Here is a 25,214-nt window from a genome sequence, read left to right on the forward strand (position 1 = left end):
TCTAGCTTTCTTTCTTGACATTTCTCCTTTTTTATTTCCTTTTGCCTTTCTCCCCCGATCCTGGACTCACAGCTCGTCCTCAAGTTCCCCGCCGGGGGCTCAGTCCCACGGGAGAGCTCAGCCGCGCCCGGGCAGGCTTTCACTACAGGGCCTGTAGGGGAGTGTCGCCCCGGAAGGCCGATGAGACACTTTCTCCCTCTCGGGAGACGGCTTCTTCATGTAGAAAGAGGGGAAGCTCTGGGCGAACAAGGGGCAGGCGGCGTCTCCCACACACGTGCTTGGAGAGACGGGACTGTTGGCAGCAGCCCTGATCCCCTGCCCTTCCTTACCGTCGGCGCCGTGCTCGAGAGCCCGTCAGGTCAGCAGTCTGCACAAGGCTCTCCTACAGCTGATCGGCAACACAGTCCTACGTGGGATCCAAGTAAACCCGTCCGCACTGTCCGCTCCCACCATTGCCCTGTGGAAGCCACTGCGCACCTGCTCGTAAACTTCAACGACCTGCTGAGCGGCGCGGGACCAGCCACGGTGCCCCACAGCGTCCCCGTGAGAGGGTCGGTATGGACACTCTCACGGACCACCTGTGCAGTTGCAGGAAATCGTGTTTCCGCCGTGACACGGGAGTTGACGTTCTGGGCCCTCCGGTCCCGGGGCACTGCAGTGTGGGCGTGCTTCACCCCTTCTTTCCTCGCCAAGAGCCTTCCTGCTCTTCTCCCTCTGTGGCATCGGTGCGCCTTCCGCGATGCCGCTTCCCCGACTTCTTCCCCCTCAACAGTCTGCATCGGAAGTTCTCAGAGAGACCACACAGACAGGGACGTCCCAGGGCCAGTGCCTCGAGGCGGGAGCACTACGGCCCTGAGGACCGAGCGCACAAGGCAGAGCGGAGTCCGTCCTCGGGCCGCTGCCCGCTTCCCAGACTCCTGCTTCCCAGCCGTGAAAGGATGCGCGGGGGTGCGCTGCAGGGACAGGAGGGAGCGCGGGGGCACTGCAGGGACAGGAGGGAGCGCGGGGGCACTGCACGGACAGGAGGGAGCGCGGGGGCGCGCTGCACGGACAGGAGGGAAAGGCCTTCGAGGCAGAAGTCCTGCCGGATCCTGCACGGCTAGAAAGTGCCTCAGGAAAAGGAAAGGACAGACCCGTCCTATCCGCTGGCTTTAGTCTGCGTCGAGCTGCAAGTGTGAGATTTTCCTTCCAACAAGGCTCTTGCTCACCCCAACTCCCACAGCGTCTCCAGAAGAGCTCAGTGTTTTCTGCCTGTCGTGTGGCGCCCAGCAGGCCATCCTGCCACAACTGTGCAGGGAGCTGTCCGCGAACTCTGCCGGGCCGCCACAGAAGCCTGGGCGAGGGAGAAGGTGGCTTCCGTGCTGCCACGTCCCTTGCTCGGTCTGCAAGATGTTTTCATCCCATCGTATGAGACACACGCGGCGCTGGAAACGTCCGTTCCGCTAGTGCATGCGGACGCTCCTCAGTCAAACACAGGCCGGTGACCTGTTCCTGTTCACGTCTGTGTCGCGCTTCAATGTCTGCAAACTGAGCTGAACATATGCTCCAGGCATGCACCATCCCCACGAATCTCTAAGGAGACCCGGGGTACAGCCTCCTCGTGAGCTACTTCTCAGGAACCGCGTCTGACGCCGTGCAGGAATACAGACACAGCGGAGCAGACGCGACCACCGGCTGCCGTCAAGAGGGGAGGCGCGACGGGCCAGCACCCCTTCCAGCCAGGAGAGGAGCGCGCCCAGGATTTGTTCAAGACGGAACGTTTTTACAGGGAGGAACATGGGCAAGAAAGTGACCTGCAAAAGAACACTCACTCTCCGCAGGGGAAGGGCAGGGAGTCTCAGCAGGTGGGTGACCGCAATTGCCTTCGGGGATGAAGAGAGGTGACCCACCACCTCGTGGATGCTTATCAGAAAATCCCTCGCTGACCAGTGAAGACTTCCATGTCTGCGGGCGGTTCAAACTGCAATTACGTTCAGCATGAAGCCCCAGTTTGGAGACGTGGCCTGAGGGAAGCCATTCTGGGCACATAGCTTTTTTTTTTTTTTTTTTTTAACAATAGCTACTTTCCAAGTATTTGCAGTATTTCTTCTGCATTAAAGAAAGAAAAAAAAGGGGGGTCAGAATCAGCAGCAACAGCAGCATAAGTCACCCGGTGCTGCGCGCGACGGCCTGCACATGTTCCCGTCATCCGGCTGCTGTCTCCCTAACACCAGCCCGCACAGCAAGCACCCGGCTGACGCTAACGGAAAGGGACCGACGTGCGTGCGTAGCCGTGTTCCTGGCAGAAAGAGCACCTCGCCAAGGCTGGGAAAGCACCAGAATACCCCCGGTTCTCTGAATGCTGAACAAAGCCGGCACACCATGCTGACAATCATGATGTTCGAAGGCCCTTTCAAGAGGACGCAGACGAGAAGACCACAGTCGGACCAGACCGAGTACCTCATCAGTCACACTGACTGTCATCAAACCTAGAGCAGACCCACCCCTGCGGGTTCTACCTGAATCCATTTCTGACTCTTGAAAGCGAGGGATGAAATCTTGGACATGTAGAACTCACTGGAGTCGGTTGTGCGCTCTGAGGCCTACGGGGACCAGCCAGCTGGCCATACCCCAGTGACACTCAGACATCAACGTACTCCCCAAATGAGCCACACTGAGGCCAACTGCTCCGGGAGCTTCAACGGTCACCAGTGCTCTGTCCATCCCAATACCGGCAGGTCATAAGCTGAAGGACTCCCAGCCAGAATGCGGTATTAGAACATCTGTGTTCATCATCCACATCTCCTGGGATCTGCAAACCCCACCCCGTCCCCCCACCAGGGCCTCTGTACTCGTTTCTAGGCTTCTACAACAGAACCCTGCTGACCGGGGCTTCAACTGCAGACGCTGATTCCCGCACTATTCTGGAAGTCTGAGATTACAGCATAAACAGAGCTGGGCTGTCTCCTTAGCACACGCATGCCAGCTTCCCCCGTGACCTCACGTGGTGGCCCTTCTCTGTGTGTCTGTGACCTCATCCTCTCTTATTCTAAGGGCACCGGTCAGACGAGAGCCCAGCTGGTGACTTGGTGTTACTGTCATCACCTCTTTCCAGGCCATGTCCCCCAGGACAGACCGTTCCTGAGGTCCCGGGGTCCGAACTCCAGCTATGAATTTGGGGGAGGTGGAGGACACACAATTCAGCCCCTAACAGTGTCCCAGAAAAAAAAAAAATTTTTTTTCAATAAACCATAATCCTTAGCTGTGACATGCAGCCGATTTATTTTCCATGTGCTGTAATGAAGGGAACCAACAACGCTCGTCCCCAGGATTCAGCAATATTCCTACACTGCACTCACATCCATCACGGAACGCAACCCTGAAGCCCACATCGGCTTCGTCCGTCCTTCCATTCACGGCAGATTTGCACTGCGTTTAAGAAAAACCACCAAATTTCCGATACACATTTTCCAAAGTGCCCAAACAGCAATACGAAATCCTGTCTGAAAGGCGATGGCTTGGGACGATGAAATTTAGGCAGGTGCTGCCTTTCAACACACTCTACCATGGAAGTTCATAAAGCTCCCGGTACAGACCGTGCTCTTGACCAACCACCTCACCCCCCACGTGGTGAGTGTCCGCTCCCTTCAGGAACGAGAGAGAAAGAGAAAGAAAGGGGAAAGTGTCGGTTTATACAGCAACAAAGAACAACCAAATGTGAAGATCCGTAGAAAAGTTAGAAAAACAAAGAGTAAGATAAATATTAACTTTGTGAAGGTTCGTTAGGAGAGAACGCAAATCTCCTTACCACGTACCACCCAAAGTTCTTGCTCAGGAATCTAGGAGCATTAATGACCATGAAGATTAGACAAATAATTATAAAATAATTTGAACCACAGGCTTAAAGGAAAACATGTGAGTTTGGGTCTTCAGTTCCTTTTCATTGTATGAAAGATGCATATAAAACACCATAGAGTCTTTCTTTTTAAGATTTTCTTTATTTATTTACTTGAGGTAGAACGGGGGGAGAGGGACAAGCCAACCCCATGCTGAGCACAGCCCACCCTGAGCTCCATCTCAAGACCCCAGACCATGACCTGAGCCCAAATCAAGAGTCATGGGATTGACAAAATGAGCCCGTCAGGAACCCCATAACGCACCACAGCATCTGACTCAACGACAACATCAGGCACCCGTGCTTCTTACAGCAGTGAGGCTAGAGTCCGAGCGACAAAGGGGGTTAAGACAGTGGACAGTCTTCTCAAAGGACTCCCCGTTTTGAGAGGAAATAAATACATATGTTGACAGTACGACAGTTCAGGGCGGAAAATGCATGAACTATATTCCTGCTGCTGGAGGTCAACTCCTGTGGAGACCGTTTCCTCTTCTTCGTGCCACAGATGCCCCCTACTGTCCACCCCAGTGCCTCTGCTTGGAGGTCACTGGGCCCCTTGCCACCAGGACTGACTCACTTTCTGGGACGCCCCCCAGCCCCTGTAGGGAGTCCTGACGATGCACGGGGTTCCCCGCTGCACACAGGGGCAGGCTCCCCGAGCGAGGCCCCGCGGTCATGTCACCGACCATCTGCACCCCGCTGGGCATCCCTGACCGCGTGCTAGCACCGCACCCTTTCTAAAGCCGCTGGGCCGCAGATTTTCAAGCTGCAAGCAGGGAAAACGCCCCGCGTGCCTGGCTTTCCTTCCCCACAATCTCCCTGCTGGCCTTTCCCACTGCAGGCAACTCCAAACGACCCCGGAGATCTGCTAATGAGCCGCGTACACGTCTTTTTCCCTTCTTGCTGCCCCTCCACCCCGGACCCACGTAGAGTGTTGGGGGGGGGGGGGGAGTTTGCCTTTACGTCCGAGGTCTGCAGGCCACAGCCCCAGGGAGATGAAATGGAGCCTCTGTCCTGGGTGTGTACGGCCCGACAGGTAAGAATTTGGAATTGTGGACATTGACTTTAATGGGTGAAAAAAGTCAAAAGAAGATTTAGTGACACGTGAAAGTGATTTCCACTCAGATGGAGGGGCTCACATGACCTGTTTGGGGCTCAGCCGCGCTCCCCGGGTGAAGCACAGCGGACGGGCCTTTTGGACTGCGAGGCTGGGCCCGCGGAGGCGCGAGTGGCCAATGTTGACTCTCCGAGCGCTACAACATCCAGTCTGCGGCTCCCAGCGAACACTTCGCCTGGCTCTCTCTGTTCTAGGACTGAAGCGACACTTGACATTCAGGCCACCGCGTCCCTTTTCATATGTAAAGGCGGCTGTAAATCCCCCTGCTCCCTGATAAAGCCTGACTTTCAGGACCGGTTCTCCAAAAGCAGGGGCTTGGGGGGGGGGGGCGGTGAACAATGACCTCATTATTTCTGCTTCCCTTTCCTGCTTTAGAAACCCTTATCGGCATTTCAGATAATGGATGATTCCGGCTCACTGGGGGAAAAAGCAATGCCCAAGGGCAAGCAAGAGCACCGGAGTATTTTTCAGAAAATACCACCTTCGGCAGAAATACCAACGACAGAGGAGGAGGGTGGGGAGCAGAGGCGCAGCCCAGAGACAGGAAGGGACATGAGGAACGAGAGCCGATTGGGGACTGAGGGGCGGGAAGGAGACCTTCGGGGCTGAGCAGGACGCGGGTGAGCAGAGATGGGAGCGCAGGGGACAGGAAACACGGGGAGCAAAAGCCTCGAAACGGGGGTGCCCAGGCAGGTACTCTCTGGGCCCGCTGTGAGGAGACGGCAGGACATGGAAGTGGGGGAGACACAGGGACCCGCTAAAGGTAAATGATCCCAGTCAGGCAGGCTCTGGAGCCGCCGAACCCGCGCTGCCAAGAATCAAAGTCGTTTCTGTCGACGTGTGGCTAACGGCACTCGGGCTGGCGGACCAGCCGCCCCCGTGCTCCAGCCTCATTTCCGACAGGCGCCACGTGAGGGACAGCAACCACAGAGCAAAGCCACCTGAATTACACTCTGTCTCGTGAAAGCAAAGCAGCAAGTAAGAAGAGGAATGACCACAGACTCAGGAAAGGAGAAATCTGGGCATCTTACACCGTGTCTTGTTCTTTCACTTTCCCCACAGTTTATGTGTCACGGTCCCCCCCACCAGGTGCTGTGTGACACGTCGTGTCTGTAACGGTCTGGTTTGTCTTGGTAAACCTCCACGAGAACTCAGTCTGAAATGTGCATTGCCTAATCAGAAATGTCACCAGAACTAATAACTCCTTAAAGTAGCCGCCCCCGTCATGTGACCAAATAAGACAGGAAACCTTCGTGAGTCGAGTTTACCTTAATGGATACAACTCTTGAGCCACAATAACACATGAACGGATACAATGTGCCTCCGCAGAATTCCTTGATAGAAACGCAAAATCCTGGGGCACCTGGTGGCTCAGCCGGTTAAGCGGCTGACTCTTGACTTCGGCTCAGGCCGTGATCTCAGGGTCCTGGCTTGGAGCCTCGTGGTAAGCTCTGTGCTTGGCCCGGATCTCTCTCCCCAGCTCTCCCGCTGCCCCTCCCTAAGCTCTAATAAATAAATAAATCTAAAAACCAACCAACCAAACAACAGACAATGCACACTCTTGGGAAACATTCAGAGTGTCATAACAGAAAAAGGATTTAAAGAAATATTTTTTCTTATTAAATATTTAACTAGAAGATTTGATTTTTTTTTTTTTTTTAAGTTTTTTTTGTTTGGGGTTCCTGGGTGGCTCATTTGGTTAAGCGACTGCCTTCAGCTCAGATCACGGTCCCGGGGTCTTGGGATCAAGTCCCGCATTGGGCTCCTAGCTCCATGGGAAGTCTGTTTCTCCCTCTGACTTTCTCTCTCTCTCTCTCTCTCTCAAATAAATAAATAAAATCTTTTAAAAAAAGAGAGATTTTATTTGTTTGTCAGAGAAAGAGAACACGCATGCAGAGTGAGCAGAAGCAGGGGATGCAGCAGACAGAGACAGAGGGAGAAGCAGGCTCCTCGACCAGCGGAGAGCCTGATTGTGGCTCCATCCCAGGACCCTGGGATCATGACCTGAGCTGAAGGCAGACGCTCAACTCACAGAGCCACCCAGGTTCCAGGCAAATACCCAAGATCTGATATTTCTAACCGAACACGGATTACAATCCGAATAAGTCACAGAAAGTAAGTAGTGTCTGACAGAGGAACGGGTATCGCACTGGGTCAAGGGAACGGCATTGTATGGAGGGGAAGAACGGGGAGTCTAGTCCCGTTCCTGACCTGACCTGATGGAAACCTGACCTGCTCAGGTTTCACCGGATGGGGATCAGGACGTGCACCTCCATTAACTGAACATTTCCAGCAGCAGGAATTCCAGAAGTACAGACAGGCCCCTCTGGGCGTCCCCTGCTCTCCCGGGAGAGGTGCCCTCCCCATCCTCAGAGAAAGGAGGGTCCCCACCTCTGAACAGAAGGAGACACAAGGGCATCTGAACACCCCGGGTCTTGCAGAAGATCCCCCGGGAGACCTCAATGGTCCACAGCCTCGCACTCTGCATCAACTCTAGCACAGACGCGTTCACGCGCAATCTGTCTTCTGGTCGTCATCTCCTCACCACGGCCTCCACGCCACGCCAACTTCTACTCGACTTGCGTACTTTCCCCCGCTAATGTGTCTTCTGTTACCTGGTCCTAGTCCACAACTTAAAAGGGCAGAGGAACAAAAGATGTTTCCTCCCCTCCGTGGTACATTGTTGAGTAAGGAGTGTGAACAGGAGGACCCCTCAAATCTTCGCCTTTCAGAGCCGGTGACCTTATTCCAGCGGATTCTTTTTTTTTTTTTTTTTAATGTCTGGAGCTCCCAGTGTGGAGCTCGAACTCATCACCCTGAGATCAAGACCTGAGGTGAGATCAAGAGTTAGACGCTTCACTGACTGAGCCAGCGAGGCGCCCCGGCCTCTGATTCTTAAATACCTAATCCAACTTCTTGAGCGGTGACCGCGGGTGAAGCACGCTTGCGAGGCCAGCTGGCTGCCGGGAGGTCACGGTAGGAGGATCGGAAAGGGCAGTCCCAGCCCGGCAGAGCCTGCGTCCTTGTCACCGGGCAACAATCCCTGGGAGGGCAAAATGCTGACACTTCTCTAAGCAACGTCCCAGGCTCCTGGTCTCACGTAAGTGAACTGTGCCCTCTAAAGGCTTCCTTCAGCTTTCCTCTCCGTGAGTCCGTACTGGCTAACTCACCACATCCCCAGGACTTGTGTTTTAAGGAAGAGAGTCACACAAAGCCATGCAGAAAGCATCACGGAGACATTTATGTCTCCTATTTTTCTGCCCATGAACCGTCTCTGCTTAAGCAACCACGAGAGCCGCCCCCGGTGATGTCCATCGAAACCGACGGGCAGCACGCGCCCCGCCTACGGGTGTCCGTCCCGCCACCTGTGTCACAAAGCTCTGGAATCAGACTCGGCGGGAGGCTTCCCAAGGCCGTCGTGACATTGTTTTACTAATTTGCACACGATTTCATTCTACTCCATCGGACCTGGCATCTTTCTTGGTGATCACCAGGCAAAATCTCCAAATCACATGTTGCCAGGACTAGCCTGACAAGTAATTCCGGTCACGGGCAGATAACCCACTTTGCTTGTATACAGATCTAGCCATGTGTTCCGTCCGGGCAGCGCGTTAAGGTTGATGGCATCATTCAATTTATACTTTCTGCCCTTTTCGGAAATGAAGAACAGCCCGTTGAACTCTGCCTCCGCTCCTTTTAGCTTGTTATCATGCACCCAGGAATGACAGTTCTAATTTGCTGTGAATTCCAAAATCAAAGGATTATGGATCCAGAAATAGCACAAGGCAGAGGAAGCACAGAAGACACAGCTTCTGAACCCGAGTGTGTCCTTCTTCAAGACCTCTTCGTGCCATTTACGAATTACCAAGTAGAAACGGCTCAAGTAAATACACGTAGGGTTGAGATCCCGTAAGCACTTCTCTCTCATCACCGTGCCCTCACGGCATGCGCTGGGCGTCGCTCCATTACTTACTCCCCTGTTTCTGCCCCCAAACTAACAATAGTTGCCACCTGTAGGCTGCGAGCAAGACCAGGAGACGACGTGCAGTGAGAGGGAGCGTAAAGCAGCTCGAGAGCTGGCGGAGGTCAGGGCTAGGCCTGCCGACGGCTGGCCGTGGAGACATGGAAATGTTCAGTGCGTCTCCCCAGCTGCCGCGTGAGCCCCCACATATCAGTGTGTCTCCCCAGCTGCCGCGTGAGCCCGGCACGTACCAGAGCTGTTCCTAAGGCAGTTGATGCTTGCCTTCTTTTAATTTTTAAAACTTTATTTTCTGTTTATTTTTATAGTAAGCTCCACACCAACATGGGGCTGAAATTCTTGACCTGGGGAACTAGAGTTGCACGTTCTACCCATGAAGCCAGCCAGGCACCCCCATAATGGTATTTCTGAAACTGTCTGGGGCACACGTTGGCCACCAGATCGCCACGCAGCGAGCTACCCTTCACCTAACGAACCACGTGCGGTTCTTAGAGTGGACGACCGTCCTCTGCGGCTTCAGTCCGGCTGCTAGGAGGCAAGCCACCGCGTGTTCTAAGCTTACTGCCCTCTTGGATCTTCACACACACACATGCATGCACGCACACACACACGTGCACCGTTTTGCACTCGTCCCCTTGGCCGAAGCTTGGACCGGTGACCTCTACCACGTGACTCTCTTCCTGGCGAAGGACAGGGAGAGGCGCCCACGAGTAGGGAGAAGGACCCCGTATGACACGTCTGCCGTCCGCCTGACCCCATAAGGCATTTGATTCGTGTTCTCTCTCGTTAGCTGCCCTTTACAGTTCAACCCTCAGGAGAAACAAAAACAAAACACATAAATTCTGCATAATTAGATGGGATTCCTGAGTGACCCCGCCTTTCTCCTCTGAAACTGGCAGGTCGGCCTTGTTCCAGCAAATGGACTACAGCTGTGACGTGCAGGAGACACACTTTCTGGCCGATGGACACGTCTGGCCACCGGCCACGTAACAGATGTGAACACAAACCAAGAACGGGTGTTTGCCAGTGACTTCCTGGAGGGCAAACGTGACGGCCCTGAGTTTAATCCCGGCACCCGAGGCTTCAGGAAAGTTGTGCCAAAACCCGACTCAAGCGGGGAATCGCGGAGTCGGACAGAAACTCGAAGGAGTCCCTCCCAGGAAGAGCCAGTTCAGAGGTGGCGCGGGATGTCCCGCAAGGCTTCCGACAGCGCCGGAGACAAAGTCTGTGTTCGCAGCGTGAGGCTACAGTAGACCCAGCCTTCCCTCGGGGCTTCAGATTCTCCCACCACGACCCTGAGCATCCCATGGCCACGCCACGCGTTCTTCTTATCCATGCTTTCCCGAAAACCCTTTGAGAATCCCGACTGGTTCAGGAACAACATTCTCATCCAGACGGTCCTGCTAATTCATTCTTCCTTGAAGTATTTTGGTCAAAGATGCCACGTCGGTTTACGGTTGTCCAGCAACCTGGCGCTTCGCACGGCAGCTAACGTCCGCGGACGTATTTGTCAGTACAAACCATCATCAAGTGACTGACACTTTTTATGCAAGAACGGGGACGTGCCGCGGAATGGCGGAGCCGGGCTGCCAAGGACACAAGCAGTCACGGCAGGACTCCCGTCTCCTCCCCAGAGCCTCTCGTAAAATACAGACGGCGGTGGTCAGACGAGGAGCAACACACGTTCATACTCTCTTGGGTCTTCCAAGAACCCACAAAGAACAAAAATAAAAAAGACACATCATTCAGGACAATTTCATGGAGAAGTCAAAAGCCTTAACTGCAAAGGGCTTTTATGCGGAGGGAAATTATTACCTGGCATGGCAGGCGATGCAACCTCAGCGACACCCCCTGTGCTGTGGGGCAGAAGAAAACCTACTGCGTTCCGCCCGTCACCTGCAGACTGACTTGCTCATCTCCAGAAGAGGGGCTCCCCGGCTCACCCCACAAACAGCTGTTTTATCTTGTACCGAATGTTAACTCCAAAAGCCATCCCGTGTCCACCAGGGTGGTGGGCTCACCTGCAACACGTCTGCATATCAGACATTCCCGCCAGGTTGTTGAACGCTGCCTCCCTCCACTAGGAGAATGACATCGGGGGCTCCATCATCCACCCCAGGACTGGGTCTGAAAGGTCTTAGTCCTTGCCTCGCAGCCGACCCCACCGTGCCCCCTCCTGCGGGGCGGTCCAGCAGAAACGCATCTCCTTGTTGCAACTGTCCGCGCGGTCTGAGACTCTCTGTCCTGTCCGTGCTATCCCCAGGCAGGTGTCCAAATCAATCAGCCCATACGAGAGAAATCACGGTGGGTGAAGAGCGCAACGGTCTATTTTAGCAAGCGTCACCAGAAACCAGGTTGTCATTCTGAGCCCCACCAAAACCCCTATTACATATTTTCTACATATCTGCACAGCGTTAAGTACCCCTGCGATGCTGCGTAGCTTTTATCTTTCCAAAATGGAACGCTTCCCTAAATATCATTTTCTGAATTTTAAAAGAGGTGGCAAATAGGCAATGATTTTTGAGGAAATCGCTCACAAAGTTGGGATAGAACAAGCCAACTGAATACTAATTTGACTACAATGCCTTTTTATTCAAGGACAAATTCGATCATTTAAAAAAAAAAAAAGAGTTCTAATCTCCGTTATCCATTAAACCTATGAAAGCCTTAAACATTATTGCCTTGCTATCAAATGGCATATATAGCAGGAAAAAGAAATTGTCGTTCGTTTTACTACTCAAGGAGTTAGAATTACTATTCCAGGAGTACTTAATTCCTTATGAATAAAGTTCTAAAAGAAAAAACGTATATATATTGCTACTTAAAGCAAGGACTATATACTTTAATGACATCTCTAAATTTGCACTGAACTCGGAGGCTCACGACATTCCTCCCCACACATTAGCTGTCTGCGAGGCTCTTGGAGACACCAATGGAGAACCTGCTCTTGGCACGAATGCTTCACAGACGGTCGACTGGGCGGAAGGTCCTGCCGGGGGGACCGTGCAGACAACGAAGAGTTAACTGGTCCACCAAGAACCCAAAATCTTCTAAGAACAATCTTGGGCCCTTTCATACAGCATTTGCTTAAAAAAAACTTTTTTTTTTTTAATTTGACCGAGAGAGGGAGGAAGCATAACCCAGGGGGAGAAGCAGCAGCAGACTACTGGCCGAGCAGGGAGCCCGATGCAGGAGTCGATCCTGGGACCTCAGGATCATGACCTGAGCCAGAGGCAGAGGCTTAACGACTGAGCCCTGCCCCAGGACACCCCATTCAGCACTTTCAGTGATAGAATTTCTCTTGTGGAAAATACACGAGACCCAATTATCTCTGTCGTTGTAAAAACGGTCTCGTAATTTTCAGGCTCATAAAAGGTCTATCTGAATTCACTATGACACAGGATGGCTGGTTCACCTATATTCTAAGGCGGAAAGTACAAAGTTTTGATGTACCGATTTTGTACTTGATTATTTCTGTCATCGGTCTCCCGTTTTCCCATCCTTATGATCTACTGGGTCTTCAGAAACCTGGGCTGGTTTCTTGTTCGGCTAAAATAAAGACACACGGTGCAAGAGGGAGAAAGTTGGGGGGGCTGTCAGGAGACCGTGTGCTGCATGAAGAGGTTACCTTGGAGCCCTGTGTCAATTCTACGGCCTGGGTCTACACACAAAGGATTCAATTGGAGGCGCTTCTTTTCAGTTTCATTCTAGTGCTGTGCTTGGTACCGGGAGACTCTACGTGTCCTAAGGGAAGGGAACCTGCTGCCCCTGGTCAGAGGCCCCTGCACACCCGTGCCGAACAGGACCCAGGGACTTCCCTTGTACTACCCCTCCTGCCAGCCGCCCGTTCCTTGCGAGTGTGCGTTCTGGAGCGTCAGGCGGAACGCACCTGCACTGATCTACACACACGGGTCTGCTCCTCTGGCCATCCTCTGGCTCGCTCCCATAAAAGCTTCCGGCGGGGGCACCTGGGTGGCACCGCTGCTCAACTGTCTCCCTTCAGCTTAGGTAACGAGTCTGGGGTCAGGTCCCTGCTCAGAGGGGAGTCGGCTTCTCCCTCTTCCACGGCTTCCCCCCACCCCCTGCCTGTGGTCTTTCTAGCTTTCTCTCCCTCTCTCTCAAATAAAATCGATCAATCAATCACTGCAAGCTTTCCGGGAGCCTGACTTTCCTGGACTGGAGCAGAACAGCAACTTCCACTGGAGAACTGCAGTCCCCACGACAGACTTCTGAACCCTGCACTAAGAACCTCAAACCCAAGAAAGATGACCCAAGATTCACAAAAACTGAGATTTCACGCATGCATCAGGTCATTACCTTGCCAGCTGCCCTGCCCTTCTTCGACCACAGCGAAGATGCAGAAACGCCCAGGGGTCCCCATAGGAACAGAAGAAAGTTCGGCTCCAGGCTGCTCTCCGTGGAGCCACTGCATCCACATGAGCTCGGTTCCCCAGCCAGGCCCGGTACGTTCCCAGGTCTCCCCCTTTCACCTGGACACCAAACCCCGAGATCCGTAACCGCCTCTCGCCAAATTCACGAAAATAACGTCAGGTTCTAGGAGTTTTGGTCACTGGCACTCCGAGTCACCTCTCCCAGAACCTGTCCCTCTTCACCCACCAGCTCACCTCAATTAACAGCAAAACAAAACTTCGGTGTGAATCTTGCCACTTATGTGTATGCTACTTATTTTCTTACTTATAATCTGCATCCTGAAATGTTTTTTTTTTTTCAGTGAATACACATTTTTTGGACGACAAGATAGTTTAGACGTGGCTGAGCTCCTGGCCCATTGACCACTGAGCTTTCCCACTGATTTCTGCTTTCCAGCTCAGTTCCTTATCGTACAAAGGGCACGAGCCCAAAGGCCCGGTTGGCTGGTTTTGACAATGACCCCTGGAGACTCCATGAGCACTTCTCTCCATCTCTCAGATGGACTCGATTTCTACTTTCTCTTGCCTGAACCTTTACGGATTTCCCTCATCCTCCACGGCCGTCTTCTATCACCGACGGTGCCAAGAAGTCCTTATTACCCACGGCCCCACCTCCCAGGATTTCCTCTGCCCTCGCCTACAACTAACTGGAAATCTGTGTGAGGACAGGACTTCTCTGGCCTTCCGCCCTTCAGGTCCTCCTCAGCTCTAGCACACTTACTGTCAACTTCATTAGTTAAGCTGCAGGGTAAGGATGCATTACTATTACACTCAAAGTTCCTATGCATGCATGTGTACATATACGTGTATATATATGTAGAGTACATGCACGTAGCATTAATATGACACACACCGTACGGATATATACTATACATGACATACATGCACACACACTATCACAGATACACTCACACATAGGTAGAACAGATCCATGTTCTATGTCTACACAGGCATGTATATATAGTTCATACATGTAGTGTGTATATACTTACCGATATGCATGTGTAGCACATGTCTGTTAAACCTGTGTGTATATGATAGTGTGTGTATATGTCTATATAGAGAGTCTACATTTATTAGTAGCATGTGCACATGTATATATACTGTCACACAGAGGTAAAACAGACATGTAATACCTGTGTGCAGAGGTATATGTATGTATATATAGAACATACAAGTACTATACATATGAGATACACATGCTAATAGTATAGATTATATATGACATATATATACACACAATCACATACACACACAGGTATAACAGACGTATTACATGTGTATAGAGGTCTGTGGATGTGTATATATAGAACATACACATAGTATACATATGAGATACACATGCTTTTAATAATATAGACTATATATGATATATATACACGCACAGTCACATACACACACACAGGTATAACAGACATGTATTACATGTGTATAGAGGTCTGTGTGTGTACATATAGAATATACACATGGTATATATATGATACACATGCTACTAATAATATAGACTATATATGACATATATACACACACATTATCACACACACATAGGCAAAAGAGACGTGTATTACATTTGTATAGAGGTATGTGTATGTATACACAGAACATACACAGTGTATATATGAGATATACGTGCTAATATAGACTATATAGGACATATACACACTCGCTATTACATATATACAGGTATAACACACATGTATTACATGTGTACAGAGATATGTATATGTTTATAGAGCATATGCATAGTATACATATATGGTTCACATGCTACTGATATAGACTATATATGACATATATATACATACACTATCATATACACACACAGGTATAACAGATACGTATTGCCTGCGTATGGAAGTATGCATATGTATATATAGAACATATATGTAGTATATATGTATGTGATGCATATGCTACTAATAAGACTATATATACATATATACACACACACTGTCACATATACACACGGGTATAATAGACATGTAGTACAGAGGTAGATATATGTATATTTAGAACACACACATAGTATATATGTAAAACATGCTAATAATAAATATATACTATTTATATGGCATATATACACACACAGATGTAAAAATATGTTATATGTGTGTATACACGCATGCCTGTGTAAATATAATGCATACTACTTCTATGTAGTTTGTACATGATGCATATACTACCAACAAATATATACTTTACATATGACTGATATACTATCCCGTACAGCGTATATGTATTATGTGTGTGTATATATACACATAAAGTGTGTGTGCCGTATGTGTGTGTGATGTGTATATATGTACACACATAAACCCATGTGGGTATGTCCCACCTCCTTGTTAAGGAGCAATAATTTTTCAAAGGGATGGACTTACCTAGCACTGTAAGAAAAGGATTAGACAGCCACTGGAAACGAGAGGGAAAGAAAAGGTCATCGGTGAACCAATAAAGTTTACAACCCGAACCCTTTGCAGGCACCTATCAATATGTCCCATGCTCCTGTCCGCTAAACGAAGGGCTTTATTCTCCAAACATCTACAAAAGGTCATCAAGTTTATTTTTGAAACAAATGTTAAGAAAGACCTAAAGACAGGAAATGAACTCTTGAGGACACGTGCGCTATGAAATGAACAAGAAAATCTTAAGAACAAAAATGAAAACTAGATGATTGTTTTTCCGAGGTCTAAGGAAACAGTTGGGGAAAATCCTGGACAGCAGTGCTGAGGGGTCAAGTACTGTTTGCCGTGGGGGACACTGCACAGAATCCCCATACGGATGCCCGCGCGCTCAGAACGAGCCCCTAAGGACTGTGCTCAGGGCAAGTGCACCGTGGCTGCTGACGTGTCCCCGTGAGAACGGGACGCACGTGGAAATGCACGCAGCATACCTGCCGCCCAGAAATTACGCAAAGAGGGGAAGCAAAGTGCAGGGAAAAGAAAGTGGGCCATGTGGCCGAGCAACGTCCTCACAGAACAGAACGGAGCATTAGTGACAAAGCCACAGCGAGGTCAAAAAGAAACAAGACTCCCCAGAAAACAGCTTCTTCGTGTACAGAAGTCATGATCCTGAAGGAAATTAAGTAGACGTACTTTATTTAGTTGGAAGAATGTTTCATAGGAACACGTCAGTGACAAGCATATTAGAAAGGCGGCCACGCACATTCGTGCGCCGCTGTCGACACGCGACACTGCCCCCGTGAAGAATGTTTAATGATCCGCATTAAGTACTAAGTTTTCCAAGCGCAACAGAACGAGGCAGCAGGACACGTGACGCGGACCCAGTAATCCAGATCAGCGCCTGGGGTGCCGCTGGGTCACATACAGGTACCCACGCCATGTACAGGTCTCGGGGGCAGACGTCCATCCAAGAAAACTGTTCTGGGGTTCCCATTTTGACCAGCAGCCCAGATGTGCTCTCCGAGTCCCACCTTATCGGTGTATCCAGGGCACACATGAGTCTCGCACAGGCCTCGCTGCAACAGGTGCAGGGCGGTCTCCCGAGTACAGGCCTCCCTGTGGGTGAAGCGCATCACGTCTGCCCAAGGGCCGTCAACAGGGTCAGGTGAGCCGTACTGCGAAGGCAGCAGCGACGCTTGCTGAGCGGCAGAGCATCCCACAAGGGTTCTCTTTGGTTTCTCCTTTCTAGAGAGAAAAGAATTCAAACAAACATTCCTAGCGTTCCCTACGGTAAGGAACATCTTCATGAGCCGTCGGGCCGGCACCTGCTATGCAGGTGAGCACAGCTCGCCAGAAGGCAGCCCTCGAAAAAGAAAGGGAGGGGCAGGAGACGGAGCGGAAGAAGAGGAAAGACACAGAAAACAAGAGAGTAGGAATGAACAGCTTACGTTTGTATGCTGGAAGATTCTTGGGCTTCTATACTACCTCCCGTTTATAAACCATCTTCAGATTCTCTCTTGTAATATCATGACATAAAACACCGTACTTTACAAATAAGGGATACTCGCTGGTCACCACACGGTGGAAGGCAAAACGGAGACGGCACGGTCAGGTCCAGGACGGCGAGCGTCCGCAGCCGGGGCTCTCAGGAACTCCGGAGACCAGACAGACCCCTTCGCAGCATTCCGAAATACCTGCTTTTTCCAAAAACCATATAACCCCGCTGGAACAAAACTCCACGGACGCACACTGAAAGGAAATCACCAGCTCTCTCGTTATACTTTGGGTGAAAGTCACGAACTCACTTTCGCCATTTCTGCAAGCTCGTAAAAATGGGGAGTTTTTTTTTACAATAAGTAATGCAGCTTTTGAGATAAAAAATTATCGCCATGGATGTATGTGCTTATGGTTCATGAAAGAAAGTCACGTCTTCTCCATCCGAAGACGGATGGAGCTCCAGGCTGAATGAGTGAGCGTCTTAGAAGTCAGTGTGCAGCGGGAAGGCCCGTTGGCAAAGCATTTCCCGGTAGGGAGGTACGAGACGCAGTGCGCGGTATTAGGGTACAAAGAGGAACAGGAGAGAAGTCCAAAATCTGTCCATAAATAAACACTGATATAAACACGTTCGTGCACCTAAACAGGGATGACCCAGTGGACTGACGCTGTCACGGAAGATCAAGAGGGCAAGAAGGAGGGGCACCTGGCTGGCTCCGTTACAGAGCACACGCCTCTCAGCCTCAGAGTCATGAGTTCCAGCCCCACGCTGGGCACGGAGCCTACTTTAAAAAAAAAAAAAAAAAGAAAGTGAGAAGAAAGCATCATTTCTTCCTTAACGGGGGAGGGCACACGTGAAGGCGCCTGCCCAAAGAACGCAGACTTTGGTAGATGCAAAAGAGCCGTCTGCAGATTCCGGACGAACGCGGCAACGGAGGGAGGAAGGCACGCGCAGTGAGCAGAGCGTGTGCAAGGGCAGAGAAGCACAAGAACACAAGCGATTCTTGAAAAGGGAGACTCTAAGTTCAGGGACCCCTGGCACAAGCACGGTCATGGGGAGTCCAGAAACGAAGCTGTTCCTGTAAGGGCCCACCAAGAGCTACCCCATTCTCATTATCATTATGATCTTGCGTTTCTTTTGCTGAATTTTACATTTGTCTTTATTTCTACCTTGTCATTTGAAGATCGGAAGTCAACATGTATTTTCAGTGTTTAAAATTTTTTTAAATGTTTATTTATTCAGGTCACGTCTACATCCCCTGCGGGGCCTGAACGCCTGAGGCTGACATGGAGAAGAGCAAGGCTATCCGGTGTAAGCCAGCCACGTGCCCCGGGTCAGCACCGAAAGAGAGAGAGAGAGGAAGAGGAGAGATGGAGAAAGAGGAATTTGAGAGGTAGGAGGAGAGAGAAAGAGAATGGGGGTGGGGGCAAGGAAAAGGGAGCCGGAGGGAGCTTGCGAGGAGGGGAAGGAGACACAGACAGACGTAAGTCAGGCTCCAGAAGCCGAGTCCGGGACGGCCGCAGCTCGGAGGACACGCTGCGCACAAGACGCCCACAGGCTCCTGCAGGGGGATGTGCCGTTTGGCTGGTAGAGCGGAGGGGGCGGAGAAGAGCAAGAGAGGGCCGTTCCCCCACACCGCGGCCTGGCGACATCACAGTCACAGCCAGCCAGGGCTGCAGAGCTGTGCACGCGCAGGGAACGGGCACTGGGTAACTGGAGCACATACTCCGGCCTCACGGTCAAGTCTCAGCACTGCAGATCGGGGAGACAGAGACGTACAGAGACCGGCGTCCAGAGAATCCTGCCGGGTGCTGACGGAGCTCACGGTGAAACAGAGAGACTCCCCGCAGAAAGCGACCTCGACTCCAAGGCTGGGGCGACCTAACAGAGCTTGTCTGGGACGTTACAGGAAGGTTACACGGCAAGTGCCTCTCAAGCGGCACTTGGTAAACTGTTCCTAAAATTATGAAAATGCCAAACGTTCAGACGGAAAGAAGGAAATGTGGTTTGCAATGCTTTCCGGAGTACAAGTTCACACGACAGATGCCCGTCTGGGCCCACCACCCGAGCCGGTAATGGACCCTTGCCAGCACGCACAAACAGCGGCTCATACTGTTTAAAGCAACACGAGGAGAAGGCAACGGATGCCACCAGCGTGCAGGAAGCACACTGCAGGGTTTAGTATACAGACACGGATGCATAAAATAACCCAAGCAAGGGCCTAAGCAGAAGTTCTGCAAAGACACCAGGTCCTGAACCCAGAGAGAGAACACAGGGTCTTTTAAATTCTACACCAACCAGCAAGCTAAACTGCATTCGAACTGAATAAACTGAGGTTCCAATCTCTTAACTGATCGGATTACACCAAAATTGGATCACTCGTTTTTAATGTTCTAAACAAGATGTATTTCAGAGACAGAGCGCACAAGCAAGTGGAGAAGCAGGAGACAGAAAAGGAAAGACGTAGATCCCGACTCAGCACAGAGCCGACGACGCGGGGCTCCATCTCACGGCCCTGAGACCACGACCTGAGCTGAAATCAAGAGTCGGAAGCACCGACGACGGAGCCCCACAGGTGCTGGACGAGTTGCTGTTCTTGTTAAGTCTTTATTTCTTGGAGCAGTTTTAGCCTCAGGCTCACCATGGAACTGAGAGGAAGATCCAGGGATGTCCCGGACAGCTGTTCCCCCACAAAGGCACCGCCTCTCCTACTAGCAACGTGAGCATGGCACAAACTGATGACCCTATAGTGACACACCATACTCGTCCAAAGTCCACCGTTTTCTTATTATTCACTATTGGTGCTGCAGGTCTGCGGGTTTTGCACAAACATCTACTGCCATGTACCCACCACTACAGTATCATACGGTATCATACAGTATCATACGCCCTGAACATACAGCCTCTGTACCTCCGTGAGCCCCAGCGCCAGGCAGCCACAGATCTGTTCACTGTCTCTGGGGTTTTGCCTTTCCCAAACAGGTCACAGAACTGGAACCCTACAGTAGGGAGCATCTTGACGTCCACTTTTCTCCCTTAGTAATCACGGACTGCAAGTTCCCTGTCTTTCCACGGCCCGAGAGCTCACTCCTTTCTGAGTAAGATCCGTGTGTGGACGGGCCACGGCTCGTTTACTCAGCACCTCCTGAAGGGCGTCTGGGCGGCCTCCGGGCTTCGGCGGCTATCAGTGAAGCTCCCACGCACGTCTGCGCGCAGGTTTCCATGCGGACGCACGTTCCCAGCTCCTCTGGGTAAACAAAGACCAAGGAGCACACAGCTGGGTCGCGTGGGCAGACGGTGCTCAGCTCCGTGAGAAGCCCACGCGCCGTCTCCCAGCGCAGCCACACCGTCTCGCTCCCCCAGCCTCCGTGCGTGCGTGCGAGGGTCCCAGCTGCTCCTTCTCCACCCCTGGGTTTGCTGTTGTCGCTGTTTCGGACGGCCCCGCTTCTCACCATTGCGTGGGGCCACCTGGTCGTGGTTCTAATCCGCGTTTCCCGGAGGACGGAGGTGCAGCGCGTCCTTCCGGGGGCTCGCTGCCGTCTGTTCTCGGCCAGTTTCAACGGACGGAGAGTCCTCGCGGCGTCACGGGAGAGGCTGGGCCGACGAGCAACATCAGCCGCTGCGCCTGCGGTCCCAGAATTCTGGCCTCCCTGCAGCTCTGAGTCGGACGGGCTTCAGAGCAGGGGCCCTTCTGCCCGGAGAAAGGCATCAAGAAAGTCAGACAGCAGCTCCGCGGCGGAGACGTCCACCTGCGGGGAGCGCGGGAGCACGCCCTGAAGAGGCTGCGACGGGACACTGTCCTGACGGTCCCGACCAGGACAGACCAAGAGCCCGGCCGAGTCAGCGCCCGCTCACCCGAATGTGATCCAGCTCTCTCCGGAATTCTGGCCTGAGCAGAGCACCCGCGTCTATGAAATCCAAGAGAACATTCGCGATTATTTGAGAAAACAGTTATCTAGGAGCAAGAAACCCCATCTCTCCTAGAACCTTATCAAAAGGCTGAAGAAACCAATCCTCAGGTCTTCCTTCACGACAGACCCTACTGAACCATTTAAGAAAGGGATTCCAGTAAGTCCTCCATCGCAGGAAGCTGGGCGCGCCGGTAACACCACGAGAGCACCTCTAAAGGCGACAGTCCTCAACATCAGCTTCATCTACTGATTTCCTCATCGCTGTGAAACGCAGACCCGGTCGTGTCGTGGAGAATACACTGCAGATCCTGCTGAGAAAAGCTTTCCTCCTGGGAAGTCTAACTCCACCACGAAAATGGGACTTTTTTCAAAATCACCTCACAAATGTTTCATTGGGGGCACCTGAGTGGCTCAGGCCGTTGGGTGTCTGACTCTTGAGTCCGGCTGGAGTCAGGATCTCTGGGTCACGGTGGGACGGGGCCCTCTGTCTGGCTCCGCTGGTATCGGCTACACCCTCCACACCCCTCCCCTCCCCGCCCTGCCCCCATTCGTGCCTAGGCGAGGTCTTTCTCGCTCTTAAAATACAAAAAGAAACTGAGGGTTGCAGGTAGGGAGAGGGTGGCTGGGTGATGGGACACTGGGGAGGGCATGTGCTGTGAATTGTGTAAGCCTGACAATTTACGGACCTGTGCCCCTGGGACTAATGATACATTATACGCTAATAACAGAAGTGAAAAAAAAAATTAAATGTTTGTTTTCTAAACTAGAAGTAGACAATGGCAGAGCCCTCCACTTCTAAAACACATCATTTTCTGTAGATTAAATACTATGAAATATAGAAAAGGAACAAAAAAAAAGAAACAGTGGAACAGTATACAGAGAAAATACATTAGACAATTAGACTTAACTATTTCACTAATGCAGCTCATGGGTGATATATTCTTGTTAAAAAATCACACTACTGGGGCACCTGGGTGGTTCAATGGGTTAAAGCCTCTGCCTTCAGCTCAGGACATGATCCCAGAGTTCTGAGATCAAGCCGCACATCAGGCTCTCTGCTCAGCGGGGAGCCTGCCCCCCCCCCCCCGCTCTGCCTGCCTCTCTGTCAAATAAATTAAAAAAAAAAAAAAAAATCACACTGCTCTAAGGGGCCCCTGCTGGCTCAGTTGGTGGGGCATGGCACTCTTAATCTTGGAGTCGTGAGGTCAAGCCTCACGTCTGGCATAGAGCTTACTTAAAAAAACATTAGAAAAAAATAGTACTGGTGTATATTACATTTTATTTTATTTTAAAGATTTCTATTTATCTAACAAAGAGAGAGAGAGATCACAAGTAGGCAGAGAGAGAGGGAAGCAGGCTCCCTGCCGAGCAGAGAGCCCGATGCGGGGCTTGATCCCAGAACCCCAGGATCATGACCTGAGCCAAAGGCAGAGGTGGGCCACCCAGGCGCCCCGTGGTGTACATTCCATTTTAAAGTCATGACTGTTTTTCAAAAAGCAGAGAAATTATTCCCGTCACATGAAACAGTTACCTGCCACTGGCAAACTGAGAGGTGGATTTTCTGCAAGATTTCCTTCAAAGGATGGCGGACAGCCGTAGATATCAGCTCCCCTTCTGTAAGCCGAAAGGCAAAGGAAATATCTTGGAAGAAACACCAGGTGGCTCAGTCACGTGTCTAACGTCAGAGAAACTTTTCTCTACAAACTGCTTCCGGAGAGCAGCGCAGCCCCCAACCCCGAGTGGTTACACACATTGCTGACGGCCCAGGGCCCAGAGCGCTTGGCACGGGTCGGGTGGAGTTCCCACGTGGCCGGCTGCTTCCCAGGTCACATGCTGGTTTGAGATCCAAAAGGAAGACTCCCCACTCATCTTGCCCACAGGTAAAAACGCAGAGCCAAAGACCCCAGTGACGTACAGATGATATTAAGATGAAAGGGATAGACTCATCCTCGGAGAAACATCCCCAAAGCGGCCTGTAAGCATCACAGACGGTGATGCACAGAGGCTGGGGGATTCTAGAACATCCCCAGTCCCGGGACGACTGCGTACCTTCACCAGCCTGCGCTTTACGCCAACAGAGACATGGCTCTGGCTTGTGATTAGTAAGCAAGGCCGCCGTCTGGGGGCCGCCTGGCGCTTTATGGATGGACACAACTGAACTCGGCCAGGGGGTTTACACTCCTCTGAACACACACGGGGAGATCGGGAAGGACCTGGTATTACAGACAGCACCTTCCTGCTCAGGGGCCAAGTCCATCTCTCACTCCCCTTCCTCTTCATCATGTAGGTCATGCGGTGCTTCAGGAACGGATACCTCCATGGACTGAGGGCTGGAGGAACGTCTCACGGGCTCGGGAAGGGGCAGAGTTCTTACGCTCTGCAGCTGACCATGGAACTGCCTCTTTGGAAAGAGCTGTGGCAGTGGAGCCCTTCTTAGCAGGTGACAGTAGCATTAGCCACTAACTGTCACTGTGTATACAGCTGTCATTTTCATGCAGATCTACGACTACTTAAACTCTCTGCATTGGGTCATCCTTGGTTGAGCTCACCCATCGCTCCAGAAAGCCTATCCATGAAGCTCTGGCCGTTTCCACACTGACAGAGACTCCCCACGGATCGGATTAAGTCAAAATGCACTTTGATGAGCGCAACTGTTTCTGCGTTCACGGGAGGGTCATTAAAACATATTGATCAATTTGAGCAAAACTGGCTTTTGATAAGCTCTTCCAACCTCCCTCATTCCCTCAAGCTCCAAGAGTAAGGTGCTCGGTTGTCTCGGAATCCTGAATGAGCTTAAGTGCTCTCTTCGTAGGAAATGCCTGGTCTCCAGGATGCATCACTGTATACTTTCATGTCAGCCCAAATATCATAGCTCCCTGACTACATGTTCTCTCCAAGAACGCACTTTTTTTTTAAAAAAAGATTTTGGTTATTTGAGAGAGAGAGAGAGAGAGCATGAGAGGGAAGGTCAGTGGGAAAAGCAGACTCCCCGTGGAGCTGGGAGCCCAATGCAGGACTCGATCCCAGGACTCCAGGATCACGACCTAAGCCCAAGGCAGTGGCTTAACCCACTGAGCCACCCAGGCGCCCCAGGATGCGCTTCTTGATTGGATACTCAAGCTCCTCTGCATTTTGTGGTAAGTTATTAATTCACTCAAAGTTTTTAAAATATCCAGTCTGGGTTGATGTCTTTGCTAAGTGCTGGGAATGCAAAGCTAAGTAGGACATGGTTTCTGCTCTAGACCAGAGAAGGGCTTGCAAAATAGTAATTATAGTACACTGCGGCTCGAATCCTGAGAAAGGATGTGTGCACCGTGCCCTAAGCATGCAGAGGACGGACACCCAGCATGTCTTGGAAGAATCAGAAAGACACTTGGATTAAACAACTCCTTTAACCATCCTCTTTCCTGAGAAAATGTCTGCGGAAACTTGCTGACCTTTCTTTCTTAAATTAGGTAGTTATGAGAACGAAATCTCACCATTTGCAACAGTGTGAATGGAGCTGGAGAGATTATTCTAAGCCAACTAAATCAGTTAGAGACAAACGCCATATGAATTCACTCACAGGTGGAATTTAAGAAAGAAGGGAACACGGGGGAAAAGAGGCTCACCAAGGGACAGACTCGAGCGTGGAGAGGAGGGGAGATGGAAGGTGGGGAACCAGGTGATGGGGTGAAGAGGACACTGATCCTGACGAGCACGGAGTCATGCAGAGAACAGCTGAATCACTGTATTCTACACCTGAATCTAACATGACACCTACGTTCCCTACACTGGAATTAAAAAAATTCAACCCACCTCTGACTCTCCTCCATGATCATTCGCCGACGAAGCTGTGGACACCGCCGTCTCGCAGGCTGCACTGCACAGAATCTTCACGGCGTCCTACAGGCCCCGGATTCCACAGGCAGATCGAGTCATTAATGCCGGGTGACAGGAACTTCTACTATTTGGTTTCACTCTGATGGACTTCAACCGAGATGTGTTATTTCCCGAGACTTGGGCCTCC

The 25,214-nt window shown here is 51.3% G+C and overlaps 1 protein-coding gene across 5 annotated transcripts in view; it reads right to left on the reverse strand.

Moving 5' to 3' along the window:
- The window catches only part of LOC309856882 (uncharacterized protein), a 433,358-nt gene that overhangs the window by 393,838 nt on the left and 14,306 nt on the right, over window positions 1-25,214 (reverse strand). The window contains exon 2 of one of the 5 annotated variants that reach the window (XM_082718685.1): window positions 19,625-21,202. The exons of the other annotated variants lie outside the window; for them this stretch is intronic. Within the exon in view, the coding sequence (XP_082574811.1) occupies window positions 20,851-21,202 (352 nt within the window). The 3' untranslated portion in view covers window positions 19,625-20,850. Of the gene's footprint in view, window positions 1-19,624; window positions 21,203-25,214 lie in introns of those variants that run through there. 5 annotated transcript variants of the gene reach the window in all.

This window comes from Mustela nivalis, assembly GCF_964662115.1.
Source record: "Mustela nivalis genome assembly, chromosome: Y".
Classification (NCBI taxonomy): Eukaryota; Metazoa; Chordata; class Mammalia; order Carnivora; family Mustelidae; genus Mustela; species Mustela nivalis.